The 24,364-nt window shown below is 47.6% G+C and overlaps 1 protein-coding gene across 1 annotated transcript in view; it reads right to left on the bottom strand.

The window, feature by feature from the left end:
* Nucleotides 1-339: 339 nt before the first annotated feature.
* samd1b (sterile alpha motif domain containing 1b) overlaps nucleotides 340-24,364 on the bottom strand; it is a 66,064-nt gene continuing 42,039 nt past the window's right edge. The window contains exons 6-8 of the mRNA XM_038784693.1: nucleotides 11,533-11,626; nucleotides 8,171-8,282; nucleotides 340-1,335 (exon numbers count right to left, since the gene is read on the bottom strand). Coding sequence (XP_038640621.1) covers nucleotides 1,186-1,335; nucleotides 8,171-8,282; nucleotides 11,533-11,626 — 356 coding nt within the window. The 3' untranslated portion in view covers nucleotides 340-1,185. The remainder of the gene's footprint in view (nucleotides 1,336-8,170; nucleotides 8,283-11,532; nucleotides 11,627-24,364) is intronic.

Here is a 24,364-nt window from a genome sequence, read left to right as displayed (position 1 = left end):
CTACCCACTGAACACCCCAAGAGGGTGGTTATAACGGCAAAACAACCTGCCCCGGAGTTGGAGATGAAGAGTCAGGTCAAGCATAGTTTCAGACTGAGCGAGGAATAACCAGACTAGAGCACACTGAATTATGCTTCCATTACAAAGGAATACATCCTGTACTCATTTTGATATTTCCCCAAATAAATTCCAGATTTATAATACAAACTGCCCATGTAAACACGTCACGTTGCAGTTACATCCTTCTGCCAGGCGGGGGCGCAGTTACATGGCAAGTTTACACAGCCAGAATTCCATACAGGGATAGCCAAAGGAAGAAAACAGTTGAGAGGAATTGCGAACATTTTAAATACATTTTTTTTTATTCTGCAGACTCATTCGGCAACACACAAAATCTTGCGAGTGTGAGTAAACAGTCAGAACCCCCAGCTCACAAGATTTCAATTTAAGGCTTGTTGCATTTCGGAGCACACAGGTGACATCTAGTGTAACAAAAACTTTCAAAATAGACGAGGCACACTTCCAGCACCAGTGACAACTGTACTCGCTTGAAGCAAGACTCCAAAAGTAATTAACGTAACGAGGGCGTAATTGTGAAGAGATAGAGAGCATGGGGGATAACATTTATAACAATCCCGCTGCACCGCAACCTATGGGCCCCCACGAAAAGATTGAGTGTTCATTTTGAAGGGGATTTCCCTTTATTGGGGAGCTACAATCGAGCTGCCTGCCCCCACCCCGACTGTCGGAAGACGCTCATTCTGTTCAGTACTTATTGCTCTATCTTCCCCTCCGCCACCTCCCCCATCACAGGCCGGCACACTCACAATCGCAGCCAATTCAGCACGGCCATTTTCTTGGCGCCAGCCAGGTGACGAGATCCCGCAACAAGCCCAGCACGGGGCACTCAGTTGGGCCACAGAAAAGGGAGGGGGGTGGGGGATTCCAGTGCAGTGTGGGTCATACCGTGACGAGAGAGGTTTCAACGCTCCCCAAATCCTGCTTTGTACAAACCCAGCACTTCTTCTTAAATAAATGTCTTATTCCTGCCGGCGTTCCTCCTTTCCCTTTAAAAATCGGACGAATTTAATTTGGGAATACATTAAAGTGAGGCTGCAGTGGAGCACGTGCAGTTAGAAGCTGGGTGGACAGGGCACACAATCTGCTGCCAATGGCAGGCATCCATCAGCATGAGAGCGCCTCATTGTTAAAATGGTGTAACTGCAGCACCTTGATATGATACTCGTATATCTTCAGTGCGGGGCCCAGTTTAATTGCCAGTCCCGTCAGAACATCGTTCCTCTTCATTAGGAGCAGGGACTTGCCATCAATCTCCTGCAATAAGGAAGAATAAGAATCTTTAACTCAATAACATCATTACTTCACTAGAATGAGGTGTGCGCTCCTGTCCCAGCCACAGACCCCGTTACGCCTCAACTACAACATCCAACTCGCGCACTTGGAATCTATGTACACACAAGGAGAGGAGACGCTCTGGGTGGACATCCGGCAATCATTGCTTGGGGTACCAGACCCCGCTGGATTCGGGAAGCCCACATTCATGCATATAGAGGAACGTTATTACATACAGAGGCTACAAGGCACAGAAATAGGCAATTCAGTCCATGCCGGTGTTTACACTTCACTTGAGCCTCCTCCCACCATAGAATCCCGAGGAGGCCATTCGGCCCATCAGGTCTGCACCGATCCTCCGAAGGAGCACCCTACCCAGGCCCAATCCCCTTAATCCCACCGAACCGTTGAACATCAAGGGGCTATTCAGCATGGCCAATCCACCTAACCTGCACATCTTTGGACTGTGGGAGGAAACGGGAGCACCCGGAGGAAAACCCACGCGGACACGGGGAGAACGTGCAAACTCCACAGGCAGTCAACCCGTGTCCCTGGCGCGGTGAGGCAGCTGTGCTAACCACTGCGCCACATCATCTAAGTCTAGCGGTAACCCTCTATTCCTTTCGCCTTCATGCGCTTGCCTGTTTTCACTTAAACTGCCTCAATGCCATTTGCTTCAATCGTTCCCTGTGGTCGCGAGTTCCACGTTCTCACCACTTTCTCTGGGTGAAAAGGATTCTTCCGAATTTCATTTCTGGGTTCCTCGATGGCCACCTTACACTGATGACCTCCAGTACAAGCTCTACCCCACAAGCAGAAACATTCTCTCCGTATCTACTCTTATCAAAAGCATCTTTTCTTTGAGACCGCTCACCCCATAGCCTTCTTTCTTCAAGAAAAAAAAGAGACCCCGGCTTATCGATCCTTTCCTGATACGTACACCCAGGAATTTCTGACATCATCCTAGCAAGTCTTCGCTGCAGCCTCTCCAATGTCCCCAACACCCTTTTCTTTCTAACACGGTGTCAGAACCGCATGGAGCTCTCCATGTGCAGTCCAACCAAGGTTCTAGACGGTTTCGGTGTGGATTCCCTAATTTTCAATTAGATCCCTCCAGAAATAAGGTGCATCAGATCCCTCTGAACGGGAGTCCGATAGCCACTCCCATGCCTTGAGGCCAGAAGGTAGTTCCGGTCCATTTATGGTCCAGCCAGCTGTCGCTAAGTAGATTCCAGCGTGTACAGTGTTCTGCTTCTCATTCAACCAACAAGTGCCATTTACTGCAAAACGATGGTACAAAGAACAACGAAAAATTACAGCACAGGTACAGGCCCTTCGGCCCTCCAAGCCTGCGCCGATCCAGATCCTCTATCTAAAACTGTCGCCTATTTTCTAAGGATTTGTTTCCCTCTGCTCCCTGCCCATTCATGTATCTGTCTAGATACATCTTAAATGACGCTATCGTGCCCACCTCTACCACCTCCGCCGGCAATGTGTTCCAGGCACCCACCACCCTCTGCGTAAAGAACTTTCCACGCATATCTCCCTTAAACTTTTCCCCTCTCACCTTGAACTCGTGACCCCTAGTAATTGAGTCCCCCACTCTGGGAAAAAGCTTCTTGCTATCCACCCTGTCCATACCTCTCATGATTTTGTAGACCTCAATGAGGCCCCCCCTCAACCTCCGTCTTTCTAATGAAAATAATCCTAATCTACTCAACCTCTCTTCATAGCTAGCGCCCTCCATACCAGGCAGCATCCTGGTGAACCTCCTCTGCACCTTCTCGAAAGCATCCACATCCTTTTGGTAATGTGGCGACCAGAACTGCACGCAGTAACCCAAATGTGGCCTAACCAAAGTCCTATACAACTGTAACGAGACCTGCCGACTCTTGTACTCAATACCCCTTCCGATGAAGGAAAGCATGCTGTATGCCTTCTTGATGTGGAGATGCCGGCGTTGGACTGGGGTGAGCACAGTAAGAAGTCTTACAACACCAGGTTAAAGTCCAACAGGATTGTTTCAAACACGAGCTTTCGGAGCACTGCTCCTTCCTCAGGTGAATGGAAAGGCTTGTTCCAGCTTAGTATGCCTTCTTGACCACTCTATCGACCTGCGCAGCCACCTTCAGGGTACAATGGACCTGAACACCCAGAGCTCTCTGTACATCAATTTTCCTCAGGGCTTTTTCATTTACCGTAAGTTTCTGATGAGCGCTCTCTTCACTAATGAGGGCACTGCTGAGGCAAGAGGCTGATAACCAACTTAAAAAGCTGGGCAGGTTTAGACAGTCAGTGGAAATACCAGAAGCCTGAGAGAGTCCCAGCATAAACGTATTAAGAGACAGCCACCAAAAAGAGCCATTTTGTTACCCGGACCTTCATAGGGGTTGTCCTTAAGGAAAATGCAGCCGGAAGGCTTTTGGGTTGCTACTCAGCTGCACGTGACCCATAGAAACATAGAATATAAGAGCAGGAGGAGGCCACTCGGCACCTCGAGCCAGCTCCGCCATTCATTATGGTCATGACTGATCATCCAACTCAGTAACTCGGGTGCATTGGTTTCCTCCCACAGTCCAAAGACGTGCAGGTTCGGTGGATTGGCCGTGCTAATTTGCCCTTCGTGTCCAAAAAGGTGAGGAGGGGTTATTGGGTTATGGGGATAGGGTGGAAGTGAGGGCTTAAATGGGTCAGTGCAGACTCGATGGGCCGAATGGCCTCTTTCTGCACTGTATGTTCCATGTAACTGTTCCCACTTTCCCCCCATATCTTTTGATCCCTTTCGCCCCAAGTGCTATGTCTAACTCCTTCTTGGACACATACAATATTCTGGCCCGAACTGCTTTCTGTGGTAGCGAATTGCAGAGACCGAGCACTCACTGGGTGAAGACATTTTTCCTCATCTCTGTCCTAAACAACCCTCTTATGGACTGACTTGATTAACACGACACCCTTGTATGCTTCACCCGATGCTGGTGTCTATATATTTACATTATGTACCTTGTGTTGCCCTATTATATATTTTCTTTTCATGCACTTAAAGATCTGTTTCAGCTGCTCGCAGAAAAATAGTTTTCACTGTACCTCTGTACACGTGACAATAAACAAAATCCAAATCCAAATGGTTTGCCCCTTATCCATAGGTTTTTATGAGACCCCCCCTCCTGTTTCTAAACTCCAGCGAATATAATCCTAAACAGTGCAACTCTCCACCTACGTCAGTCCCGCCATCCCAGAACTCAGTCTGGTAAACCTTCGCTGCACACCCTCTACAGCAAGAATATCCTTCCTCAGATAAGGAGACCAAAGCTGCACACAATATTCCAGGTGTGGTCTCACCAAGGCCTTGTATCATTGCAGCAAGACATCCCTGCTCCTGTACTCAAATCCTCTCTCTATGAAGGCCAACATACAATTTGCCTTTACCGCCTGCTGCACTTGCACGCTTACTTTCAGCGACTGGTGTACGAGGACACCCAGGTCTCGTTGCACAGTCCCTTTCTCAATGTATACCCATTCAGATAATAATCTGCCTCGCTGATTTTGCTACCAAAGTGGATAACCTCACATTTATCCACATTATGCTGCATCTGTCATGCATTTGCCCACTCACTCAACTTGTCCAAATCACACTGAAGCATCTCTGCATCCTCTTCACAGCTCACTCTCCACACCCCCACCCAGCTTTGTACTATCTGCAAATTTGGAGATGCTATATTTAGTCCCTTCATCTTAATCATTGATATATATTGTGACTAGCTGGGGTCCTAGCACCAATCCCTGCGGTACCCCACTCGTTACTGCCTACAGTTTGGAAAAAGACCCGTTTATTCCTACTCTTTGTTTCCTGTTTGTCAACCAGTTTTCTATCCATCTCAATACACTACCCCCAATCCCATGCGCTTCAATTTTACACGCTAATCTCTTATGTGGGACTTTGTCGAAAGCCTTCTGAAAGTCCAAATAAACCACATCCACTGGCTCTCCCTCATCAACTCTGCTGGTTACATTCTCGAAGAATTCCAGTCGATTTGTCAAGCATGATTTCCCCGTTATAAATCCACGCTGACTGTCCGATCTTGCAACTGTTTTCCCAAGTGTACTGCTAGTAAATCTTTCATAATGGACTCTAGCATTTTCCCTGCTACTGACGGCAGGCTGACTGGTCTATAATTCCCTGTTTTCTCTCAATCTCCCCTTCCAAATAGTGGGGTTACATTAGCTACCTTCCAATACTTCATTGCAGTGTTAATGTAAGCCTACTTGTGAGACCAATAAAAATTATTATACTAATAAAATTATTATCTGTAGGAATTGTTCCAGAGTCTATAGAATCCTGGGAGATGACCACCAATTCATCCACTATTTTTAGCACCACTTCCTTAAATACCCTGGGATATAGATTATCAAGCCCTAGAGATTTATCGGCCTTCAATCCCATCAATCTCCCCAACAACTTTCCCTAGTGATACTGATTTCGTTCCATTCTTCCCGCTCACTAAACTCCGTGTTCCCCAGCATTTCTGGCATGTCATTTATGCGAGAACACGCACTAACAGATTTAATAACAGCTTCTTCCCCGCTGTTACCAGACTCCTGAATGACCCTCTTATGGACTGAACTGATCACTTCACACATCTTCTCCACTGAGTAGTACTACACTCTGTATGCTTCATCCGATGCCTGCGTTTGTATATTTACGTTACGTATTTATCTTGTTTTTTTGTATAGAATGATCTGTCTGGACTGCACGCATAACAATACTTTTCACTGTACCTCAGTACACGTGACAATAAACCCAAATCCAATCCAATCCCAATCCTCCTTTGTGAAGACAGAACCAAAGCATGTATTTAGTTGGTCAGTCATTTCTTTCTTCCCCAGTACCGGGAAGTTCCAAGTCACTCACCATCCTGACTTGGAAATATATCGCCGTTCCTTCACTGGGTCAAAATCCTGGAACCCCTTTTCTAACTGCACTGTGGGTGCACCTACACCACATGGATTGTAGCTGTGCAAGAAGGCAGCTCACCACCACCTTCTGATGGACAATTAAGGATGGACAACAAATCCTGGCCCAGTCAGTGATGCCCACATTCCTTAAAAAATTAATTTTTAAAATATATATAAATTCCCCTATTTTTGACTGTAAGGGTCCTAAATTTGTCTTCACCAATCTTTTTCTCTTCACATACCTAGAGAAGCTTCTCCAGACAGTTCGTCTGTTCCTTGCAAGCTTACTTTCTTACTCTATTTTCACCTTCTTTATCTATCCCTTTGTCTTCCTTTGCTGAATTCTAAACTGCTCTCAATCTTCAGCTCTTGCTTCTTTTGGCCAGTTTGATTGACTCTTCCTTGCATCTAATACTACCTCTAATTCTAATAATAATAATCTTTATTGTCACAATTAGGCTAACATTCACACTGCAATGAAGTTACTGTGAAAATCCCCTCGTCGCCACATTCCACTGCCTGTTCGGGTACACAGGGAGAATTGAGAATGTCCAATTCTTTTCTGTAATATAAATTTAGTGTACCCAATTCATTTTTTCCAATTAAGGGGCAATTTAGCGTAGCCAATCCACCTACCCTGCACATTTTTGGGTTGTGGGGGCGAAACCCACGCAAACACGCAAGGGGCAGCAGGGTAGCATGGTGGTTAGCATAAATGCTTCACAGCTCCAGGGTCCCAGGTTCGATTCCCGGCTGGGTCACTGTCTGTGTGGAGTCTGCACGTCCTCCCCCTGTGTGCGTGGGTTTCCTCCGGGTGCTCCGGTTTCCTCCCACAGTCCAAAGATGTGCGGGTTAGGTGGATTGGCCATGCTAAATTGCCCGTAGTGTCCTAATAAATGTAAGGTTAAAGGGGGGGGGGGGGGGGGGGGGTTGTTGGGTTACGGGTATAGGGTGGATATGTGGTTTGAGTAGGGTGATCATGGCTCGGCACAACATTGAGGGCCGAAGGGCCTGTTCTGTGCTGTACTGTTCTATGTTAAACACGGGGAAAATGTGCAAACTCCACACGGACAGTGACCCAGAGACAGGATCGAACCTGGAACCTCGGTGCCGTGAAGCAGCAGGGCTAACCACTGCGCCGCCATGCTGCCAGAATGTCCAATTCACCTAACAAGCACGTCTTTTGGGACTTGTGGGAGGAAACTGGAGCGCCCGGAGGAAACCCACACAGACAAGGGGAGAACGTGCAGACTCCGCACAGTGACCCAAGCCGGGAATCAAACCTGGGACCCTGGCGCTGTGAAGCAACAGTGCTAACCACTGTGTGGTTTGGCCCCTCTCGCATTTTATTTTCGCGCCGGACAGGAATGAACAATTGCAGTTGCAGCTCCCCTATCCGTTCCTTGAATCTTTGCCTATCCACCGTCATCCCTTAACATTACCCAATCCATCATAGCCAACTCATGCCTGACATCATCATTGTTTCCTTCATTGAGATTCAGGACCCACACTTTGGGAGGCACCGGCACAAAATCCAATGGGTATGGACCATTGACATCTAGAACCTTGACACTCCAGAGCCTGAACTGACTGCAGTGAGCAGGAAGTCACTATCCCGGATATCGCTTTATCCCCTGCTGTAAGGGGATACACTATTCCATCCTTCGCAAAGAGAATTCCACTAGAGTTAATGACAAGTGTGGGACGTGTTATTTCTTGTTTAAGCTATTCTAAACACACATTTTAAGTGCACTCTTCAATATTTTGCAGCGTGCATTCAGAAAATAGTCCCACACCAATGGTAACGTTCCTAAATTCAAACTCACACGGAAGAATCCCAGCACCAGAAAGGTCCCACACTCACCTGATCCTCGAAAGCACTAGCCTGGTCTGGGAATCCTGCCTCCTTAAAATAATTGACCACATCAGCGATGCTCCATTCAGTTGGGTCGACAGGCTTGCCATTCTCTTCCAAGCTGTTAACAAAGACACCATTATTACATTTCCCCCCCAAGGCTGTCGAAATATACTGGGGCCGTGGTTCCAGTTTACCCAGGCAGCCCACTGCTTCTCAGCCAGTTGAAATGTGAGAGGGCAGGGGGGGTAAAGGAGCAGTGATAATTGGGTGGAAGAAAGTGAGATGAAGAATGAGACATGATAAGGGAGGAACAGAAAAACAGTCCCGCAACCCCCATCTGATGGCGATCCTCCATTCGGGACAGGAAGAAAGATTCGGTCTCGGATGTTTAGTCACAGTCCCCGCCTGGATCACAATCAGACTCCTGACGCCTGCCTCAAAATGAAGAGCTCCTTTGTTGTCGCTGAGTTTACTGGGAAAAGCCATTGGGGGGGGGGGGGGGGGCATTTCCATGGGTCAGCAAATAGAAAGCACAGAAACCAGAAGAACATGAGAATCATCAAAGGAAAACAGGAAGAGAAAAACATCAATAGGAGGGCAGATGTTACAATTAGTATGTTAATTTGAATTGAAATTAATGTATCTCATGCTGTTGTGCACAGTAAGTGAATTAGCACGGGTTAGTGATGCTGAATATTTATGTGCTATCACAGTGCAGTTGTGTTTATGTGAAATATCCTTTTAGGAATAATTTTAGAAGTTGATCGGCATTGATTATCATAGAATTTACAGAAGGAGGCCATTCAGCCCATCAAGTCTGCACCAGCTCCTGGAAAGAGCATCCTACCCAAGGTCAACACCTCCACCCTATCCCCATAATCCCACCCAACACTAAGGGCAATTTTGGACACTATGGGCAATTTAGCATGGCCAATCCACCTAACCTGCACATCTTTGGACTGTGGGAGGAAACCGGAGCACCCGGAGGAAACCCACGCGCACACGGGGAGGATGTGCAGACTCCACACAGACACTGACCCAAGTCGGAATTGAACCTGGGACCCTGGAGCTGTGAAGCAATTGTGCTAACCACAATGCTACCGTGATGAATGAAGTGCTTGTAAAATATGGACTCACGGTCAGAAGCAACAGAAAATAGGAGCAGGAGGAGACTGCTTCGCCATTCATTATGATCATGGCTGATTATCCAACTCAATAGTTTGTCCCGCCTCCCCCCCATATCCTCTCATCCCATCGCCCTCGAGTGCTATATCTAACTGCATGCAATGAAAACATACAATGTTTTGGCCTCAACTATTTCCTGTGGTAACGAATTCCACAGGCCGACCACTCTCTGGGTAAAGATATTTCTCCTCACCCCTATCCTAAATGATCTACCCTGTATGCTTAGACTGTGGCCCCTGGTGCTGGACACCCCCTGCCATCAGGAACATCCTGCTTGCATTTATTCTGTTTAGTCCCATTACAATTATCTGGGTTTCAACGAGATTCCCCCCCTCATTCTTCTGAACTCCCGCGAATATAATCCTAACCGGCTCAACCTCTCCTCATACATCAGTCCCGCCATCCCAGGAATCAGTCTGGTAAACCTTCGCTGCACTCCCTCTATAGCAAGAATATCCTTTTGCAGATAAGGAGACCAAAACTGCAGACAATATTCCGGGAGTGGTCTCATCATAATTGCAGCAGGACACCTCTGCTCCTGTACTCGAATCCTCTCGCTGTGAAGGTCAACATGCCATTTGCCTTCTTTTTTTTAAACAGACAATTTTATTCAGGTATTTTTGGCATTGTAAACAGTAACAATATACATTAGTATGCAGGTACCAATTACAAAAAACATAGTGCAAATAACAGTACCTCTCTCGCAGATAGACCCGCCTATTCTTCCCCCCTACTCTACACTATTCTTCTACACCCCCACCCCTGACGATTAGTTCCCCGCGAAGAAGCCGATGAATGGTTGCCACCTCCGGGCGAACCCCGATAGTGATCCTCGTAAGGCGAACTTGATTTTTTTTCCAAGCCGAGAAAGCTTGCCATGTCCGACATCCATACTTCGGTCCTTGGGGGCTTTGAGTCCCTCCAGGCCAACAGTATTCGTCGCCGGGCTATCAGGGAAGCAAAGGCCACAACGTCGGCCTCTATCCCCTCCTGTACTCCCGGGTCTTCCGACACCCCAAACATCGCCACCTCTGGACTCATCGCCACCCTTGTTTTCAGTACCCGGGATATGACGTCCGCAAATCCCTGCCAGTATCCCCTGAGTTTTGGACACACCCAGAACAGGGGCTGGTTTAGCTCACAAGGCTAAATCGCTGGCTTATAAAGCAGACCAAGCAGGCCAGCAGCACGGTTCGATTCCCGTACCAGCCTCCCCGGACAGGCGCCGGAATGTGGCGACTAGGGGCTTTTCACAGTAACTTCCTTGAAGCCTACTCGTGACAATAAGCGATTTTCATTTCATTTCAACATGTGGACATGGTTCGCTGGTCCTCCCCCACATCTAGCACACTTGTCCTCCAGTCCAAAGAATTTGCTCATCCGGGCCACCGTCATGTGGGCCCGGTGAACCACCTTGAACTGAATCAGGCCGAGCCTGGCACATGTTGCGGTTGCATTTACCCTCCTCAGAGCGTCTGCCCATACGCCTCCCTCCAACTCCCCACCAAGCTCCTCCTGCCATTTACCTTCTTTACCGCCTGCTGCACCTGCATGCCTATCTTCAGCGACTGGTGTACGAGGACACCCAGGTCTTGTTGCACGTTCCCCTCCCTCAATCCCTTATTCAGATAATAATCTGCCTTCCCGTTTTTGCTGCCAAAGTGGATGATAACCGTCACGCTGCACACTGATGTGGATTACAGTTATAGCTGGAGGATTCTGCAGGTGACCACTGTACATTTATTGATACAGGAACAGAGCAAGCTGGAAATGCTCAGCAGGTCTGGCGGCATCCTTAGGAGGGGAAAGCATTTTGAGTCTGAACGGCACTTCCTCAGAGCTGAAGAATGGGAGAGGTGTGATTATATATGAGGGGGTGGAACAGTGGGGAGTGATCAGCAAAACTGAAGATCAAGTGACAGATGGCCCACTGGGGGGGGGGGAGGAAGGGTTTTCTTGCATAGGCACAGGAACATCTTTGGGAAAGATTAAAAAGAGGGGAAAGATGGGAGGAGAAAGGTCACAGTCGAAAGTTGCTTTGAGCATTGACTGATGTTGAGTTTAACCGTCGCGCTGAAAGGGAAGACAGGACGAAACGTGAAGCGCGCAGGAAAGTTCTGATCGGAATGTGGGAGAGCAGGCACCGGAACGCACGCCGTGGACGAGCCGAGTCAAGTACTTACAGGTGTCTGTCGGTGGGGCCGTTCTCTTCAGGCACCATGTCTATTGGGGATGCTGATGGTGTAAGGAGGCAGGAGGCCCCAGCAACCTCAGGAACTGTCCAGCAAAGAATAAAAATACAAATATTCAGACACTCTGGTTACCGTAAAAATAAGATTACAAAAACACAAAAACGTACGCAACTTGCTGCAACAAATTTAAATGTCACCAATTGTTGAAGTGCGGACACACTAATGGAGCACCCAGAGAAGCTGGAGCTGTGTCCCTCGAAATTGCGAAGGTGAAGACTGAACAGAGGTGTTCAAATTTGTCATGTATTTTGGTGCCATAGGTGGGGAGGAGGTGCTTCAACTGGTGAAGCTGAAGGTGCTTCCACCTCCCAAACCCACGAATGCTAGCGTCTAGAAGGACAGGGGCTGCAGATGCATGGGACCACCGTCCCCTGCAAGTTCCCCTCCAGGTTCATCTGACCTGGAAACATATCGGCCGTTCCGTCACAGTCAAATTCCTAGAACTCCCGCCCTACCAGCACGATGGGACTGCTGCGTCTCAGGGAGGCAGCTCACCCCCACCTTCTCGAGGGCAATTAGGGATGGGCAATAAATGCTGGGCCCGGCCAGCGACGCCCACATCCCCTGAACCGGAAAAGGAAAACTTTGCAGAGCCATGTGGGGGAGTGGCACTCATTGTACAGCTCTTTCAAACAGCCTGCACAGCCTCCTTCCGTGCTGTATTGTTCCATAACTCGGAAGAAACAAACCTGAAAAAAGGTTTTTGATTTTAATAAACCAGGTTCCCGTTGCTTTTAATTTTTGTTTTCCTGGGATAGGGCGAGGCCAACACTTGCTGCCCGTCCCCAACTACTCTGGCATAACCTAGCGGCTTGCTCGGCCCTTTCAGAGGGCTGTGCTGCTGTGGGTCTGGAGTCACGTGTAGGCCAGACCGGGTAAGAACGGCAGATTTCCTTCCCTAAAGGGGCAACAGTGAACTAGGTGGGTTTTATACAACAAACGATGATAGTTTAATAGCCAGAGAAAACTCGACCTCTTCTTCAAATAGTGCCACAGGATCTTTTGCCCTCACCCGAGGGGACAAATGGCATTTATTGTCCTTCTCTAATGATCTGCAAAGGGTGAGCCACACCACAGCGGGTCCGCAGTCACCTACAAGCCCGACCGGTAAGCATAGCAGATTTATTTCCCTCAAGGGCGCGAGTGAGCCACATGGGTTTTTAGGACAATTCAGTACTCTCGTGCTCACCATTACAGGCACTCGCTTTCACACCACAGAATCACAGAACAATACAGTGCAGAAGATGCCCTTCGGCCCATCGAGTTGGCACTGACACATTAAGAACACCTGACCTAGTCCCATCTGCCAGCACTTGGCCCATATCATTGAATCTTATGACGTGTCAGGTGCTCATCCACTTTTTAAACAGCTAACCGGCACAGACGGTGAAGTCACAATTTGTTTTTGAAACCTATAAGATCGGCTTAAAAACTTCACGCCACGTCCATTCAAAGCAAGATCCACTTTCTGCTCAATATCACCTCCCAGTTCTCCTCTAACCGGCTCCCAAACACCAGTGGAATAAACATGCCACTTTTGGCAATTACTGTGGATGACAGGTCAATTGGACCGCATCCAAGACCAGCAAGTAAAGTACTGAGGAGTAATGTTTGTCACTTACAGGGCCTGCCACAGAAACACAGCTTTATTTTAATTCTGCTATAAAGCTGTCATTATTAATCGGAGGTGAACACTCCTGCTCCAGCACTGCAGACGCAGAAGAAAAGATCAAACACCATCACCCATTCAGAAGCTTCTAATAATAGCTCAGAGAGGGAGGCTTTGTGTGCAGCTGGTTATATATCAAATTCAATTAGCGTCAATACTGGGAACAGGAAGCTACCTCAGCTGAGGCGAAAGGGACAAGAGGAGGATAAACTGCAGAATGTACAACAACCTGCACTTATACGGTGCCCCTAATGCAGCGCGACATCCAGAGGGCGTTTCACAGGAGAGCATTATCAAACACAATTTGACGGCGAGCCACATTACATATTTGGACAGGAGACAAAAAGCTTGGTCAAAGAGGACAGGGGGGGTAGAGAGGCGGAGAGCTTTAGGGAGAGGATTTCAGAGCTGCGGGTCTTGGCAGCTGAAGGCACGGCAGCCAATGGGAATGCGCAAGAGACCAGCATTGAAAGATCCTGGGATTATTGTTGGGCTGGAGGAGGTTACAGAGATAGGGAGAAGATTTGAGAATCCATAAAAGGAGGTGCCCGTTCCACCCCCCACCAATGTTTTGATTTTGGGGTCAATAGCTGTGAGTGTACTGTAAGACCATAAGACATAGGAGCAGAATTAGGCCACTTGGCCCATCGAGTCTGCTCCGCCATTCAATCACGGCTGATGTGTTTCTCATCCCCATTCTCCTGCCTTCTCCCCATAACCCCTGATCTGCTTATTAATCAAGAACCTATCTATCTCTGTCTTAAAGATACTCAGTGATTTGGCCTCCACAGCCTTCTGCGGCAAAGAGTTCCACAGATTCACCACCCTCTGGCTGAAAGAAATCCTCCTCATCTCTGTTTTAAAGGGATTTAAATCTGGTTTGGGGCTGGTTTAGCACAGGGCTAAATCGCTGGCTTTTAAAGCAGACCAAGACAGGCCAGCAGCATGGTTCAATTCCGGTACCAGCCTCCCCGAACAGGCGCCGGAATGTATCGACTAGGGGCTTTTCACAGTAACTTCATTTGAAGCCTACTTGTGACAATAAGCGATTTTCATTTCATTTTCAATCTAAGATGGTGTCCTCTGGTTCTAGTTTTTCCTACAAGTGGAAACATCCTCTCCACTTCCACTCTATCCAGGCCTCGCAGAACCTTGTACATTTCAATACGATCCCCTCTCATCCTCCTAAACTCCAACGAGTACAGATCCAGAGTCCTCAAACATTCCTCATACTACAAGTTCTTCATTCCAGGGATCATTCTTGTGAACCTCTCTGGACCCTTTCCAAGGCCAGCACATCCTTCCTTAGATTTGGGGCCCAAAATTACTCTCATACTCCAAATGGGTTCTGACCAGAGCCTTATACAGCCTCAGAAGTACATCCATGGTCTTGTATTCCAGCCCTCTTGGCATGAATGTTAACATTGCATTTGCCTTCTTAACTGCCAACTGAACCTCCACATTATTCTTAAGAGAATCGTGAACAAGTACTCCCAAGGACCTTTGTGCTTCTGCTTTCCGAAGCATTTCCCCAATTAGAAAATAGCCTCCATTTTCCCTTCCATTTCCCCTTTGACAAAGCCGTGCTGACTCAGTCCTATTTTACCATGCACTTCCAAGTGCTTCGTGATCTCATCTTTAATAACAGACTTTAAAATCTTACCAATGACCAAAGTCAGGCTAACCGGCCTATAATTTCCCATCTTCTGCCTCTCTCCCTTATTAAACAGTGCTGTTACATTAGCCACCTTCCAGTCCTCTGGGACCCCTCCTGCCTCCAGTGATTCCTGAAAGATCATCACCAATGCCTCCACAATCTCCTCAGCTATCTCTTTTAGGACCCTGGGGTGTAGTCCATCCGGTCCAAGTGACTTATCCACCTTCAGACCTTTCAGTTTCCCCAGAACCTTCTCCTTAGTAACCTCTGCCCCCTGGTTCTCCTGGAGCTCTGGCATCCCACTGGTGTCTTCCACCGTGAAGACTGATGCAAAGTAACTATTCAGTTCCTCTGCCATTTCTTTGTTTCCTATTATTACTTCTCCAGCCACATTTTCTACTGGTCCAATGTCTATTTTTGCCTCTCCCTTACCTTTTATACTGAGCCAGTAGGTGGATTCAGTGACCTTCCTACGTCAGGTGTGTCCCCGCCTATCACTGGGCGAGACTGCCTTCACAAGGTTGCCAAACTGTAATATGATATGTTTTTCTCGGTGTTTCTGCACAGCCCAATCCATAGCCCGAAGCTGGAACACCCGCTTATGGGAAAGACCAGTTCCATGGTAACCACGCCCGGGATCAACACTATGTAAAGAGTCACCTGTCCCATGCATTTGTCTATCTGGTCGATGGGCTGGGTTAGGGGTGCGGAGGGACAGTGGCAGGAGTTCTGTCCTGGCCGATAGCCTTGCTAGGATTGGATTGCACAATTTCCACTACTATTAAAGTGAGCAACAGGTAGGCAAGCCTAGGCACAGTGCACCCAGGGATCTTTTAGGTCTGCCTGAGAGAACTTATAGGGTCTTGGTACAGTGTCGCATCTGAAAGGCAACACGTTTGACAGTGCAAGTACCCCCTTGGTACTGCACCAAAGCACTTGTATTACAAGTACCTAGCCATTTGTTTCCACTCCCCTGGGCTCAGTTCCTGGCAATCTCTCTCCCCTTCTTGGTCTACTGCATTCGCTGCTCCCAATGTGGTCACCTCTATATCGGGGAGACCAAACGCAGACTGGGTGATCGCTTTGCTGAGCATCTTCGGTCTGTGCGCATTCAGGATCCTGACCTTCCTGTTTCTTGCCATTTTAACACAAGACCCTGCTCCCATGCCCACATGTCTGTTCTTGGCCTGCTGCAATGTTCCAGTGAAGCGCAACGCAAACTGGAGGAACAACATCTCATCTTCCGGCCTGAACATCGAATTCAACAACTTTAGATGATCAGCCCCGCCTCGCCCCATTTGTTTTCATTTCATTTTAACTGTCTTTTACCATTTCTTTCTTTCTTAATATAGATTTAAATTCCCCCCCTCCCAAACTTATCCATCTTTCCTGCACCTTTCTCCTCTTTGCTTCCCCCTTCCCCTCCCCCCACACCTACAGCTTACCCTCTGATGTTAGTTTCTCTGCTGTTTGACCTTTCACATCTTTTGTCCTCTCTGGGGACTGCCATTAGCACTCTTTCCCCTTGGTTTCTGTGGCCATCAGCACCCGGTTTCTCTGGGTTTCTGTGGCTATGACTCATCTTTCATTCTAACTCCACAGCATAAATATTTCCAACTTTCTCTGTCTGTTAGCTTTGACAAAGAGCCATCGGACTGGAAACGTTAGCTCTTTTCTCTCCCTACAGATGCTGCCAGACCTGCTGAGATTTTCCAGCATTTTCTCTTTGGGTTTCAGATTCCAGCATCCGCAGTAAATTTGCTTTTACTCTTTCCCCTTCTGTTTCCTCCATTGAGTATTGGGGTCAACAGCTAATGGTGAGAGGGTATCAGCAAATCAATCAGTTGTGAAACATAATAAGATGGTGATTGAGACGGCCCTCGAGTGAAATTGGTCAATGACATACTCTCAGCTAACACCATCGGTCCTTTTGGGCCCATGGGTGGCACCAGTTGGTTGAATGTGTGTGTGTGTGTGTGTGTGTGTGTGGTACGAAGCCCCAATTCCAAAACATTGACTAGGGCATTGCTGGCATTGTGGTCAAGGGAAATGTGAACAGAGACAGTCCCGGCACCAGACGTCACATCCAGGGACAGTAAAAGTACACCGGAACTTTATACGTTACTTCTGTTCAACTCATTTCCAGTTTGAGTGAATCCTGGGACTGATTAGGACCACAGAATCTTTATATAGTGCAAAAAGAGACCATTGAGCCCATCGGGTCTGCACTGGCTCTGAAACAGCATTCTACTTAGTCCCCCCCCCCCCCCCCCCCACCCCGCCTTATCCCCAAAGCCTTACACATCCTTTCCAACCAATCTCAATAAGTTACTTGGAGACAATTTGAATGTGGCAGAACCCAGAACATTTGCCTTTGAAGCAAAACATACAATGTGCCTTTTCTACTTTAAGGGGGCAGGGTGAGAAAAACTACAAGCGCCTCTCTGTCAACATTGTAATGTTAAACGTCCCGAAGGGATGCTGTCTCTTATGTATTTCCTCGGTCTTGGGACAGCAACCTCCTTTGGTGTTACATTTCAATCTTTGTCACTCCAACGATGACCTTGCGAGGCTATAGTTTACGCAAGCAGACGCGAGTCTTTTTTATGAGCTGAAAGCTGCACCTTTGTTCTCGGCCAGCGACTTTTTTTTGCATAACCAAATTGAACAATCAACCCAAACGATGGGCAGATGTACGAAATCCGAAATAAAAAGAGACAGCGCTGGAAATACTCAGCAGGTCTGGCAGCGTCTGTGGGGCGAGAAACAGATCTGTTGCGAGTCGAATAGGATTTCTTCAGGACGGGATAAGTAATGTTTGACTCAAAACGTTATCTCTCCTCCTCTCTCCACAAGACTCCACCAGCCCTGCGGAGCATTTCCAGCAGTCTATATTCCTAAAAATGTTCACCGATCTCGGTGTGTCTAACACGGGTTCCGTGTTACTGTCTGAAAGCCCCTGGTCCCGCCTGACTTCGAAAGCGATGCAGAGCTTGTTTTGGCCACGGTGGTGGGTTTGAGGTCGAGGATGGTTGTCACCCCACAGGGGTATCACTCGGGCCCCATGTCTTCATTCAGCTACACTCCCCATTTCCCTGTAGGGTGTACTGAGCTGTATTATGAGAGCATCCATCGCACTTTACAATCATAGACTGCTGCAGCACAGAAATAGGCCAACCAGATCAGTGCTTTTATTTCAGAAGTCCCTTCTTATGTGTTAAGGAAGAAAGGGAGCCATTTTGAACAAACATACATGTGGTAACTTGAGACCACAAAGGAGATAGTTGGGTGCGTTGTTTAAAAGGGGAACTTAATATAAATAAATAATGAAGTTTAACAATAACAGTAACTGAGCAGAGCAGTAGGTACAGTAATGACTATGAAAACAAGAGCTCCTGTAAACCAGGTCTTGCTTCCAAGTCACTTCTTGCAGACTGAAAAAGCCCACCCAAAGCTCGTACGTGTTGAGAAACCTCAACAGATGCCAGTAAAACAATTACATTGCAGAAAGACTGATACAAACACTCTTTACTCAAAACGGCACACCGCCACAGTACATTCTGTAGATTCATAGAATCCCTACAGTGCAGAAGGAGGCCATTCGGCCCATCGAGTCTGCACTGACCCTCTGAAAAGAGTACCGTACAACTGTCCCACTACCCCGCTCTAGCCCCTGCAACCCCGTAAACCACATCCATGGACACCAAGGGGCAATTTAGCATGACTCACAGGGCTAAATCGCTGGCTTTGAAAGCAGACCAGCAGCACGGTTCGATTCCCGTAACAGCCTCCCCGAACAGGCGCCGGAATGTGGCGACTAGGGGCTTTTCACAGTAACTTCATTTGAAGCCTACTCGTGACAATAAGCGATTTTCATTTCATTTCATTGTTGGACTGCGGGAGGAAACCGGAGCACCCGGAGAAAACCCACGAGGAGAACGTGCAGACTCCGCACAGACAGTCCCCCAAGGCCGGAATTGAACCCGGGGCTCTGGCGCTGTGAGGCAGTAGTGCTAACCACTGTGCCACCGTGCCTTTCACATTCCTAGGATGTCGTAAAGTGTTAACTTCTGCTTTTTCAGGTAAATACGGCAGCCAATTTGCGCAGAGCAAAGTCGCACCAACATCAAGGTGAGAATGGTCAGCTTTTATTTTGTTGCTGATTGAGGGTTGAGTTTTGGCCAGAACACCTTCTCTTCAAATCTTTACGATCTAACAGGCGGATTGTCGACATAAGGTCTCACCCGAAAGACTACACCTTCTATTGTGTAACATACCTTTATTACTCAAGTGAACTATCAGCCAATATTGTAAACAAGTCTCTGTCGTGGGACAGAGAGAATGTTATAATGATTATGACACAGGAGGCCATTTGGTCCACGCCTGCTCTCTGCAACAACTCAGCTACGCCCCACTCCCTTGCCTTTTCCCCATACCCCTGCGATTTCTCTTCTCTTCAGATAATGATCCAAAAGCCACAATTGAACCCGCCTCCACCATTCCTAAGCCGCGCATTCCACATCCCAAATGCTCGCTGCTTCTCCGATTTATCCAAGCAACTGAGGTTCCTCATTCCTGGGCCATTCTCACCACATTTCTCCTGTACAGACTAATTCCTGACACACCCTATTTCAAGTGCGCTGCCCAGAAATGGACACAATACTCCAGTTCAGCCGCCTCGTGTTTTACTCAGATTTACCCTTGTTTTTGTACTCGATGCGTCTATTTACGAAGGCCAGGATCCCATATGCTTTATTCACCACGTTCTCAACTTGTTCTGCTACCTTCCTGTTCTGATACATGTCGTGCACGTGTATCTCCAGGTCCGTGGGCTCCTGCAAACTCTTTTGAATTCTACTTTCATTTTTTTATTGCCTCAACTTATGCTACCTTGCAAAATTAATCACTTCCCACTTCCTTGCTTTAAACGTTTTCTGCCACTTGTCTGCCCATTCTACCAGCCGATGTCACTTTGCAGTTTCTCAGTATCCTCCTCACAGCTCACAGCATTTCCAAGGTTTGTGTCATCTGCAGATTTTAAAATTGTGCCCAATTCCCCCAAATCTAGGTCATTAATATAGATCAGGGAATGCAGGGGGTCCTCACCCCCTGGGGAACCCCCACTGAATACTTTCCCCCAGTCTGAGACTAAACCGTTTCCCGTCGCTCAGCCAATTTCGGCATCCGTGTTGCGACTTTCCCGTTTGCTCCGTGACCTTTGCTGACCTGCCCGGTAACTCGCACACGGCGCCGCCAGGGTGAGATCCCCCCACCCCCCGGCTGAGCAGCAACTACACCACTGCAAAGCTGGGCCCCCTCCAATTATCATAAATAAATGAGGATTGTTATCCGGGCTCTTCATCACAAACCTGCCAATCAGGGACATAGTGCATCCATGCATCCCAGGAGAAAGCAAATATGAAATGCGCACAAGGATAAATTAATGGATTAAAAGATGAACGGAGCCGGAGCGGGCAAAAACGCAACCGGGCCCCGCGCTCACATCACATGCCGCCCCCCCCCCCCCCCCCCCCCCCCCCCCACCCCCCAAAGAGGTACGTTTTAAAATTAATCTTAAAGAAGGAAAATAGAGCGGTGGACCTTTCTTAAAATCTACTTCTTTGACCAAGACATGGGCCATCTTTCATAGAATTTACAGTGTAGAAGGAGCCCATTCGGCCCATCGAGTCTGCACCGGCTCTTGGAAAGAGCACCCTACCCAAGGTCAACACCTCCATCCTATCCCCATAACCCAGTAACCCCACCCAACACTAAGGACAATTTTGGACACTAAGGGGCAATTTAGCATGGCCAATCCATCTCACCTGCACATCTTTGGACTGTGGGAGGAAACCGGAGCACCCGGAGGAAACCCACGCAGACACAGGGAGAACGTGCAGACTCCGCACAGACAGTGACCCAAGCCGGGAATCAAACCTGGGACCCTGGAGCTGTGAAGCAATTGTGCTAACCACTGTGCTAACATGCTGCCCATCTGTCCTAATATCCCCTTTGGCTCAGTAACTCTCCTGCGAAGCAGCTTGGGGCACTTTATAAATGCCTGCGTGTTTATTGTTGACCTGCCAGGATTTCCTGACAAGCATCTGCCTACACTCAGACTGTGGGTAGTAAAGGTAATGCGGTAGTGGCAACTCAATCTTCGTTGAATTTAAAACTGCCTCAAACAGAAACAGAAAATGCTGGCCGATCTCAGCAGGTCCGACGGCATCTGTGGCGAGGGAGCGAACGGAGCTAACGCCTCGAGTTTGGATGACTCATAAATCTGCCTGCCCAGGCGGCACGGTGGCGCAGCGGGTTAGCCCTGTTGCCTCACGGCATCGAGGTCCCAGGTTCGATCCCGGCTCTGGGTCACTGTCTGTGTGGAGTTTGCACGTTCTCCCCGTGCTTGCGTGGGTTTCACCCCCACAACCCAAAGATGTGCAGGCTAGGTGGATTGGCCATGCTAAATTGCCCCTTAACTGGTAAAAATTGATTGGGTACTCTAAATTTAAATAAATAAATAAATCTGCTTGCTGCTAAAACCATATGTCATTCGCATACCTGCCTCCTAATGCAATCAAACAGCGGGTTTACAGGATAAAAGAACTGACATCTAAAACCGGGCAAGAAGAAAACGCCACCAGGTGACAGCAATGATTCACATGCAAGGGAACCCAAGCACGCCAATCAAGATGGCGGCAGAATTTTGCCGCACCTTGCTGACAGGGTCCTGATGCAATTATATCAAGCACGTGCGCAGTGGCCAATTTTGCTGCAGCTACAGCACATATACATGCTCCTTGAAACATGCTTTGCCAATGGTACGCAGAGTCAGAACTTCCAAGAAAAACCTGACTAGAATGGCGATCCTGGACCACTCCCAACCCCCCCCCCCCCCCCCCCCCCCGACTAAAACCCCAGGCAGCTGTACAAAAGGTCCGAACAGAGTTTCTCACTGCCCTTGCCATAATATGATGAGTGTACACTCTGTCCTGCAGCTGAAAGTTAACGGTTGACCACAAATTGGTTTATTATGTGACAACGCAGCTGTGGAAAGAATCAGCCAAAGTCAGAAACCGCCCCCACTCCCCCGCCCACGAGCTTAAAAGAAAGCAGCTGCATTTCTATCGCGCCTTTCATGACCACAAGATCCTCCAAAAAGGTTTAAAGCCAATTAAATAATTCGGAATTGTAGTCACTGCGGTAATGTCGGAAGCGCGACAGCCAATTTACACACAACGAGATTCCGCAAACAGCGCTGAGATAACTGACCGGGCAATCTGTCGTAGTGAAGTTGTACACGAGGTAAATGTGGGACAGGGCACTGGGGCGAACACACCTGCCCTTCTTCAAAACGTGCTGTGGCATCTTTGACACCAGCCCTGACGACAGGTGGAGCCTCCGTCTAACCTCTCAACCAAAGTCCTAAACTTCACACCGAGGGTGGTAAGCGCAGTCCACCGGCAACGCGCATCGCTCCTGAAACACTGACCTGTGATCAGAGCTACTCAGTCAGGTTAAAAAGCAAACTCTGGATTCTCCTATCAAATAGAGAGTGGAATTTACTTTGTTTCATTTGTAATTAAAGAGGAGCAGCTGGTGTCTTTAGATCCTAGATTGGACTGATTCATTGAAAGTGCTGATGCTCACTTGAATGCAATTTGAGTTGCCTTTTGTCCAGTGCGAATGGCTGGTTAAACATTAGCTCACAGATCTACTTGTCCAAAGAACAGCGCACAAATTAACTCATGGAAGAGGAAAGTAGGATTCGCCTATTGCCTGCACGTTGAAATCTAGAGTTACACAAATTAGTGTGATGAATTTAAGAAATTGGTATATATATAGTTTATTTTATCTCTGTTGCAGTAATATTTTTTGACGCCGGAGTTCAGGCATATAAATATGTCGCAGTAGGATTATTAAAGAATCCAGGTTAAGGTTTCCAAATACTGTGGCTACAGAAGGTGTAATCAAGATGTCGTAAAGGTGAGATCATCATTCATTCCAACCATACATACGCTTGCAAAGAGAGAATGAATGGAATTTTGTTACAATTGTTGGAGATTCCCTTGGGAGCTGATAATTTGAGACATTGCGTTTAGACTTGGATACGCAGGTCAGGGGATCTGAATGGGATAAAGATGATGTAATAAATGGGAGGAGCTGGGTCTGTAGCAGACAGTTTTTTTTAGTTTTGCTGGGAGCTTTGAGCTGAGCAGCAGGTTTTGAAAGAGGCCATCACGGTAAGCAGTAGTCTGACACAGTCAAGGATCTACAGGCTGCCTCCTTACAGGATCCCTCTCTCTCTTCAACCAGTATTTCCAAGAAATATCTATTCAAGTATGCAGCAAGTAGGCAGCACGGTTGCATAGTGGTTAGCATAGTTGCCTCACAGCTCCAGGGTCCCAGGATCAATTCCCGGCTTGGGTCACTGTCTGCGCGGACGGTCTGCGCGTACTCCCCGTGCCTGTGTGGGTTTCCTCCGAGTGCTCCAGTTTCCTCCCACAGTCCAAAGATGTGCAGGTTAGGTGGAATGGCCATGCTAAATTGCCCATAGTGTCCAAAAAGGTTAAGTGGGGGTTACTGGGATAGGGTAGAGATGTGGGCTTGAGTAGGGTGCTCTTTGTAAGGGCCGGTGCAGACTCGATGGGCCGAATGGCTTCCTTCTGCGCTGTAAATTCTATGATTCTAAGTATCCCTGTGTTTGCTAACTGATTTTACAAGTGGCCTTTGACCTGTGATGGGTTTTGCTTGATTGGAGATAGAAAAGGTATCAGTTAGAAATTAAAGTGTTTCATTTTATTATTGAGAATTGTTTAACTGTTAATTGTAAGCTATTTTCTGTGTTAATGATAAAGCTTTTTCAATATAACATATCACTTATTTGTCAGTGGATTTCTGGAGCAAAGTATCCTTTCCTCAGTTTTATAAATTTACAAAAAGTGCTTGGGGTTCTGTCTGGTATCCTAGCACATGTTGGGGTCTGGGCTGGGATCTTAACAGTAGTCATTCAGATATTTCAATGCATATAATTTACCCAATGAATCATGAATACAGCGATTGTTACGTTCCTCCAAATCCCTCACTCCAAAAGCACTGCAGCTTTCTGAAACAATATCGCAATTCTGGCTGAACCCTTTGATAGATCGGCCAGGAGATTTATTTTTAACTTGCTGCAGTAACAATACAATTTAGGTTTGTATGGTGCATTTCACACTGTAAAATGCACTTCGCAGAGTCCAATCAAACAAAATTTGCTTGAAGAAGAAGGGTTATGCCACTATATAGATCGGGCCCTATCAGTGCCTCCGGATTCCTTGCAGTACAAACAACAAGAGGTGTGGGACCAATGGACCCGGGGCCTTTTGCCAGGAGTGAATGAGGGAGGAATGTTGCCCAGGCATCTTGGAAAACTCTCTTTTCTTCTTTTAGTGCCA

This window comes from Scyliorhinus canicula, chromosome 25 (assembly GCF_902713615.1).
Source record: "Scyliorhinus canicula chromosome 25, sScyCan1.1, whole genome shotgun sequence".
Lineage (NCBI taxonomy): Eukaryota > Metazoa > Chordata > Chondrichthyes > Carcharhiniformes > Scyliorhinidae > Scyliorhinus > Scyliorhinus canicula.
Note: the sequence above shows the minus strand (reverse complement) of the source record. Positions and strands in the feature narration are given on the sequence as shown.